Source organism: Erithacus rubecula (assembly GCF_903797595.1).
Source record: "Erithacus rubecula genome assembly, chromosome: 9".
Classification (NCBI taxonomy): domain Eukaryota; kingdom Metazoa; phylum Chordata; class Aves; order Passeriformes; family Muscicapidae; genus Erithacus; species Erithacus rubecula.
Genome location: NC_136660.1, coordinates 147,725 through 156,262, shown reverse-complemented (window position 1 = coordinate 156,262; position 8,538 = coordinate 147,725). Strand labels below are relative to the sequence as shown.

The window sequence follows — 8,538 nt, the reverse complement described above, 5'->3', positions numbered from 1 at the left end:
GAACCCAGACAGTTTGACTCCTGAAACAGACACATGGGTCAGCACGCGCCTGAGTTTCTGAGCTTTGGGGGAAAATTACGTATATGTCCTGGTTTGAAGGACAGGTGTCTGCCAATAAAGACAGAAGCTTCTCTTTGAAATGGAGAATGTAAACCCCCTTCCTCCTAACTATTATTATAATTTTGAAATTAAGGGGCTCTCAGGCAAAGATATGGGAATTAGGAATAACAGTTCTTTACTAGGAAAATTAAATTAGAAATGCAGTATTACAAAGAACAATCCCAATCCTGACAAGAGTCAGAATACAATCTGATGCCCAGTCAGTCAGGGTGTTGGTAGCAGTCCCATTAAATGGTGGCTGCATCCTCCTGCAGTGGAAGATGTGGTTCAGCTGGAGCAGTGCTCCTGTAGAAGGGTGCAGTTTTCCTCTGAAGGTCCAGGGATGATGTGGAGAAGGTCTGGTTTTCCTCTGGAATCCAGTGGAAAGACAATATCTTGCTGTCCAAAATCTCAGGTTTTTATCTAGATAGGAAAGGCTTGGCTCTTCCTCCTGGCTAGAGCATCTCCCAAAGGGATGATATCATTTCATCAGTCATACAGTGGGACTTAATGGCCCATTAGGAGATGATATTTTCCTGAAGGGAGGATGATTGTAGAAAAGATAAAGATGATTGCCCCACCTAGTCTTAAAGATGGCCCAGAGCAGATAGTATGTGCTACAGAGACGAGGAATCACTACCCCATCCAGCTTCAACAGATGGTGATAGAATACACATTTCTGGCCACATCCTATATTGCAACCCAAGACGCATCAACCCAACACAGTATACAAGGGAGGAGTATGTCATAGGCGATTCGGGAAGATTGCACCTTCGTAGTACCTCAGCCGATGGGGAAAGGCAGAAAGCAACATGCAGCCGGGAGTTCCGTATAGGAGGCTGCGCCCTCCAAAACCTTGAGAGAGAAAACGCTGCAGGCGTGTGCCCCAGTGGACTTCCTTTATTGGAATAAAGTCGCAGGACTCCTCTGTCTCCTTTACGGACACTGGCTTTTCATAGCGTCGTTTTTCCGCACAAGATGGAGACTTGTTCGGATCTTTCTGCCATCTGGGAACGGCACACTGCAAGGAGAGCTGGAGGTGCACCTCACTTAGTTTCAGTGATCAGCTCCCTTCAACAATGGCCGGCATCAGGCAATTGATTGGGTTCCTGAGACTGTCTGTCGGGGAGACAGACAAGATAGACCGAGAAAGTCTATGAAGACTCCACAGAAAAGGACCGCTGAAAATCTCACCGGTGAGTTCAGTGGGATCTTCAGGGAACAGAACATGGCAGAATGCCCAGAGAGGACAGTAAAAGAAAGTCAAGAAAGGGTCTCAACTATGAGATTCCGAAATACCTTTGAAGACGCCTTGAGGTATTGTTGAGATGGTTTGCACATTTTCCTAGAGGCAGTTAAAAGACATGGATGCCCAGAGGGAGCAGTAAGGGAAAGTCTAGAAGCCGTCTCGGCAATAGGGGATGGATAGTGTTGGTCTGGGAAAGGACTGGTTAAAGGGGAGTGTGGAGTGTTTAAAGCAAATAGTAATGGGAGACTATATGATAAGGAAAGAAAAGAGAAACAGTGAGGATTGGGATGTTCGCCGCCTTATCTGCAAAATCTGCAGTCTAATACGGGGCCGGCTGCAGGTCCATTGTATTACCAGCTTTCAAGATAAGGAAAACAGGGAGGTATCGTTCCTACACACCCCCACCCCACCCTTCCTCGTATCATCATGAAGCCAGGGTGAAGGATCTGGGTTTGTCCACTTACTAGACTTCTATATGGTGAGTGTCGAGACCAGGTATGAAAGTGCAGAACTGGAGGCACGGACTCTCGTGGGAGAGGTGCTGGACCGAGCTGAGGCTATGGGGTAGCCGTGGTCTCAGTGCCAGGCGGTGCCTGATGCCGTCAGACTGCGGGCAAGGGCTGCAGTGGCCCCCGTCCCCATGAAGTGATGGGACGTCTTTGTCAGTCTTCCTGTCCTTGTTACACTGACAGCTATGGCTGCGCCTGCACCTGGTGTTTTATGGAGCTTGTGGTGATCGGAGAGCGGCCCCGGGGCCTGGACAGGTCTGCTGCTGGGGCACATCTGGACAATGCGGCAGGACAGGGATCGACTTTGGTGTACGGTGTAAGATACAGGAACCGGTTTTGGTGACAATCTGTCACCAAGGCCTGGCGTGATAGAAGAGGGCATTTTGTTTGGTTTGCTCCTGATAACATGCAGGGTGGGTCTGAACTGATAAGTGTGTTTCCTGGAAGACATGGGTACCTCAGTCTGCTTTGAATTTTATGCCAAAGGGGAAACAGTGGTCAAAATGTTCTTTTGATTATTCAGGGAGTAAGTGGGAAAGATGAGTGCGTGCATTTTTTTCAACCACTATTGGTGAATATGGGGGATGAGTTTCAAATGCATAAGTTTCTGTTTGTTCCTAGTTATGTCTGTGGTTTGCTAGTGAAAGGAATAAGATTAACGTGTCTTTACAAACAGACCGTGTGAATCTGCTTGCAAATAGGACTAGGAACTTAAAAATAGGGAAGTAACCAAAGAAACTATTAGTTCTTGAAAATGTTACTAATTAACAGAGACTGATGCTCAGCCAAGCCTGTGTTAAATTCCTGAATCTAGAGAAAAAGAACAAAGACTTCATAGAATTATGAATAGTTTTTTTCTTTCTTTTATGTAATAAAAGGGGGAAGGGGGTGCATGTTAAAGTGGGGCATAGAGTAAGTGATTCAGGAAGTTTGTACCTTCCGAGTACCTCAGCCAGTGGGGAAAATGAAGAGGGTGATGTGGCCAGAACTTAGAATAAAAAGGAGGCTGCATCCCCCATTAACTTGAGAGTTGTTGGGAAATGCCCATAGGCTCGACTCCTTTGTCTCCTCTTTGACGTAAACCTTTGACATTTTGAATGAATTTTCCTGACACTAGGAAGAATGTATGACTGAGTTGGGTTAGTGTTGTGAGAGGTGATGGGGAGGTTAGCGCTGTTGTGACACTGTGTAAATTATCTAATAAAGTTTATGCTAAAGTGAACCCAGAAGTGTGGGCATTCCCAGGGAAATATGGAAAACTGGATATAGAGCCTCTCCAAGTGACTGAGGGAACCAGGACAAGTGGTGCATAAAAAGCAAGACACTCTTTTAAGGAAGGGAAGGAAGGGATTGCAGCCTGTTGCTGAGTCCCTGTTGAAGGCAGGTCTTTTGGAGCCATGTATGTTTCCCTGTAACACTCCTATCCTGCCAGTTATGAACCTATAGAGGAGGTGGAGGATCTAAGAATAAATGAGATTATTCAACCCAGGCACTCCATGGTCCCAGATCCTTATACCATCTTGAACCAGGTTTCCTCTCACACCACTACTATTCAGTACTTGATTTAAAAGATGCTTTCTGGAGGTCCCCGCTCACAGAGCACAGTAAACAGTATTTTGCCTTTGAGTCGGAACAACAGGAAGAAGGGAAAATAGTAAAGACATGGATAGTCCTTCCATGTGGATATATGGAAGCACTGTCTTATTTGGGCAAGATATTAAAAGAATTTACTCCATCCCCAGGAATTAGGTTATTGCGGCATGTGAATGACTTCCTCCTATTCCTGGGAGAAAGGGAGGAAGTGGTAGGGGAAGCCACTGTAAAATTGGTTTTTTGGCTGGAGTGGGACTTGGAGTATCTGAAGGCAGGGCACAGGTGATGGAGAGAAAGTTTGAATGTTTGGGGCATATTTTGACTGAAGACTTGTCGTGTGTTCACCCAGAGGGGGTCCAGGCAATCTTGGAAGTGGTGTTGCCCAGAACTGAAGGGGAGCTGTGACAATTTGTAGGATTAATAGGTTATTGCAGGACCTGCATTAAGGACTCTTTATTTTATGACTTTTTAAACCAAGATAGTCCCAATGTTGTGGTATGGACCCCAGCAGGACAGCAAAACTTTAGCTAGTCTCCAAAAAGAAATCGGAATTGTATGTGGATGTTAAACAAGGTTGTTCCAAAGGAATTGTATTGCTAAACTTTTTGACCCGTTGGCGATGGATGGCCCCACTGTTTTCTTTAAAGGTAACTGAGGCTCTGTTGACTGCAGAATTGTGCAACCGCAGCTTTCATGGTAACCCGTGGCAGGATTGTAAAGTCTGGCATCAAGTTCAAAATGGATGACAAGAACCAGATTGTTAAATATTGAGCAGAAAAGCGACACTATGAAAAGTCAGTGTCTATAAAGGAGTCTTGTGGCTTTATTTGAACAAAGGAAGAGTCCACTGGGGCACACGCCTGCAGGGTTTTGTCTCTAAAGGTTTTGGAGGGCGCAGCCTCCTTTATCCGGAACTCCGGGCTGCATGTTGCTTTCTGCCTTTCCCCATCGGCTGAGGTACTACGAAGGTGCAGCCTCCCCGAACCGCCTATCACATATTCCCCCCTTGTGTTTGTAATTTTTCCCAAAAGTTCTGAAACTCAGGCTTGACCATGTGTCTTGTTTCAGGAGTCAAACTGTCTGGGTTCTGTAACAAACCTGCGGCTTGAAGTTGGTAGAGATATTAAGACGTTTTTCAAATATATTAACACCTATACCCTCACCCATGGAAACTGGTTTTCCATAAAATGATTTTTCCGCACAGACTTGATCTTAGAGGTCTCTTTCAACTTTAATGATTCTATGACATATTCAACAGACTTTTCAACCACACACGTTTACCGCTTCTCTCATACACCATCATGAATATGACACACCTTTTCCTTGTATGCAGTTTTGAAGCTCCACACGGTTACTTTTCTTTTCCTCACCTCTCCCCGTACCGTGACTTTCATCCCCTTGTTCATTAGACACAGACATTCCAAGTTTCTCACTCAGCCCCACGGATCCTGAGGGGCGGGACAGGACCGGCCCGGCCGAGACTTCGGCACCCGCGCACCGCCACCCGACAAGGAGGCGCGCGCCGCCCTGCCCGCGGACTGCGCTTCCCGGCGAGCCCCGCACGCGGCCGCAGCTCCGCAGACGCAGGAGGACACAAAGGGCACGGCGATTGCGTACCCGCCCCTGCCGCTTTCACAGCGCCGGCTCTCGCCGCCCGCCCCACCCCGCTCCGCCCCGTCCCAGCCGTGCTCCCACCCCACGCTTCCGCTTCTCGCTTCGCGCTTCCGCCTCGCGTTCCCATGGCGCTGAAGCGGATACAAAAAGTGAGTGGGCCCAAGCCAGGGGAGGGACGGAAAGGATGCCCTGCCCTGGGGTGGTCGCTGGAGCTTGCCCCACTGTTGCCGGGGTTTTAGGCGGCGGCCGAAGCGGGGTCAGCGAGAGGTGTCGCGGCAGTCGCTGCCGTGCGCTTACTTTGCCGGGACTCGTCCTTCCCTCGCCTGCAGCCGGGGAAGAAAAGTGGGTGTGATGCGGAGAAGGGGGGGACTCTTGTCGGGCGTCTCACGTTTTCGGGACTTTTTGAAGCCCCTGCATTCGGAGTCGGTGCTTTAACGTGCCATTTGTGGACCGGCCGCGATGCTCCGAGCGGCGTGCGGGAGCGAGGAAAGCCGAGGTGCTAATGAGGAGTCTTAAGCCGAGGCGCAAGGACATCGGTCGCCCAAACGTTTGCGCTGCCGTTGTGCATAGCTGGTCCCCACTGTGCTCAGGCTGTTGCCTGGGTTTTAGAGGTGTTGTCAGAATAGTTCTTGGTGTGAACTTTGAACGAATCGCGATTGTGGTTTTGGCTGATACTTGTAAATGGCCTGGTTCAAGTTGTGAATTCCTAGTTTCCTTTTGTTTGGCAAGGCTGTGCTGATCACTGTACAGTACAGGGTATCGCGGCCAGCACGGGAGGGGAGTTAAGGTTAGTGCTTTGGCCGTGGGACAAAATCCGTGGTTGCTGTTGGTTGCTGCTGATGTGTCATGTTTAGGCGGCATTGGTACTATCCTGATTATGTGACGGTGCTGTTATTTCTTGTACCAGATCCCCTTTTGCTGTCAGAAGCCATTGGTATTGCAGAAATTGGATTCTATAGTGACTGATTAACCCCAGACAGATTTGGGATACCCTACAGTAGGTACCCACTTAACTGTATGGGTTTCTACCAGTAGCTGGTAGTCCTGTCTTATGCTGCAAAGCTTATGCCTTTACATGTAGCGCAATTACATGACAATTTTCTTCCTTCATATTACATATTTGTTGTGAATGTTGCATTCGAGCATTATTTCAAATACTAACAAATAACTACATGGTTTTCTTTAGCAATAACTTTGTTGTGCCTCTACATATTGTAAGAATGGTTTGCCTTTTTTGCCATTTTAATTTCCCACCTCTTCTTGAACGTCTCCTTACCCTCATGCTTCAAGAAAAGAATCATTCTGAATACTATCTCTTTCCAATTCTTACTCAGTTTCTTTCTGCTAAGGTAAACAGATAAAGGGGCAAGTCTGGTAATTTAGTATTTTTGAGGTGGAGTGGTGGTTTGGGGCTTTCCAAATGAGGTCCTGATAGAATATGATTATTCTTCATACTTTTATCATTTCCCTGCATAACTTTTCTTTCTGCTTTAGAGATGTTCATACATATTGAAAAGCCACAATTTTCTTTAATGTGGTGTTTAAGAACTTTGATAGACATGGAAAAATGGTTAGACTTTTTATGTAGTATCTTTCATTCTGTTAGCCTTATTAAATTCTGTTTCTACTCTTTCAAAACAAAGGTTGCTTTCCAACCTGCTGACTGCGAGGTGCTATGAGATTTCCTCGTTGTACTATAACTTCTACCTGAAGCATGAAGAGATACTGGGTAAGGACCTCCAAGAAGAGTTGAGGTTAAATTCAGAAGTAGTTACCACTTGCTTCTAGTTTGCAGCTGAAGTGACTACTGCTGGTTTTCTTTTTTATTTTTCATTAACTACCCTTATCACTCTCTTCTGCTTTTCCAGGAGAAGAAAAAAATTATGCTAGGGGTACTTGGCTAGCAGCCTGTCTCTCAAGAAGTAGAAGAGGAAAGGGAATGGCAAGGAAATAGGTTTGTTTCAAATGGAAAGTTAAAATGGAGAAGTTTGAAAAGACAAAGTACTTTGATGTCACTGTAATACATATTTTTTTTCCTGAAAATCACGGAACTGGAAGTTTAATGGTAGATGAAGTGTATTTCTATGTTGGTGTGTCTATCTCATCTGCTTTCCTGCTGTTTCTGACTGGCTGTAAAGGTTGATAATTATGTTGTATCCCCAGGACAGGAAGGGATAGGATCTGGAGTAGAGGAGACGCTGTGGCTTCACAGAGTGCCTGGAAGAATTCTTTGGATAGCAGAACACTGTCAGCAAAGACTGTGGTATTGCTTGGGAGTTTGTGAGTCTAGACATACTGTCTGAAGTTAAGCTTGTGTAGGTTTAGGATGGTTCAGAATAGTGCTTAAACGAAGCCAAAGGATTTTGGTGACAAGCTTCAGTGTTTGCTCGCAGTAATTTTGATAATTTGTTCAGTGTGACAATACCTATGAAGGAAGCAAAGCTATAGTATGTCAACCTGTTTGCAAGCATATTTTTTGTCATACTGGTTGGGACTCTGATTCCTAAATAATATTGCCATTGAGATTTATGTCATTACATCCTGCCTTTGGTTGATCGTCTTTGAGGAAAGGAGGATAACAAGGACTTCCAAGACTGTACCCTAGTTACAGAAAGACATATTATGCTTGGGAGCTTTCTTAAAAAATGGGCAACTGAGTAACCAGAAAGAAGGTGACCACTGCACATGGAGGTATGTTGATTTTAGTCTTGTAGGTGAAAGAATAGTGGGGACATTAGGCTCTACTCTGCAGGCAGAGCTGTCAGCGGTCTTTCTGTGACAAACTCATCTCAGAGTTCCTCAGAGAGTTTAGTTCAGGGGATTCTTTAAAGAATTACATTAATTAAATGAATACTTCTAGCAACAAAAGCACTGTTGTTACAGACTTGTGGCTCTAAGTGGTTGCCTGATAGTTCCTATATACATGTGGAATGTTTGCATATACTTTAGAGACTTTCTGGAAAGTTTAAGCTACATATTTTTCCAGTTACTGCCTTGAATTTAGTAGTCAATAATAACCGTTATAAAATGCATGGTTGTTAATTTGAGTTCTCTGTTTCAGCGCTGTAGTGTAGCTGTTTGGTTTTGGTTGGGTTGTTTTAATGCGTTACAAGACTTAATCTTCAAATTAGAGAAGATAGTGCCTGTAGCAGCTCTGCTGCTGGTGATGGCTGGAAACCTGAGATTTGTTGAATCCATGTGTGTACTGGCAGTGGCTTGGCTTTGCATAAATAGGTGATTCTCTGAATCACTCCTAAATGAAATTTGAATCTTCTGATTAAAATGAGAACTGCACTTCTAAAATGCCTTTATAAGTTAAAGTCAAGCCCAGAGTGTTGTTTCTGGATCAGTATACTGTGTCATGAACAGAATAAAGTTAAAGTGAAGCAAAGTAATGCCAGCTGACAATCTGAGCTATTTCAGTATAGGAGAAAGTGTTGCTTGTTTTAAACCACAAGAATTGTGAGAAATTAC

General features: G+C 45.3%; 1 protein-coding gene across 7 annotated transcripts in view; it reads left to right on the top strand.

Moving 5' to 3' along the window:
• The first annotated feature begins 815 nt into the window (after positions 1 to 815).
• UBE2D1 (ubiquitin conjugating enzyme E2 D1) overlaps positions 816 to 8,538 on the top strand; it is a 59,677-nt gene continuing 51,954 nt past the window's right edge. For 2 of the 7 annotated variants that reach the window (XM_079312558.1, XM_079312557.1), the window contains exon 1: positions 816 to 1,295. Coding sequence is in view for 1 of the 7 variants with exons in the window: in XM_079312554.1 (XP_079168680.1) it covers positions 5,190 to 5,213 (24 nt within the window). In the remaining 6 variants the exon portion in view is untranslated. The other 5 variants (XM_079312554.1, XM_079312552.1, XM_079312555.1 and 2 more) reach the window with 5 other exon arrangements.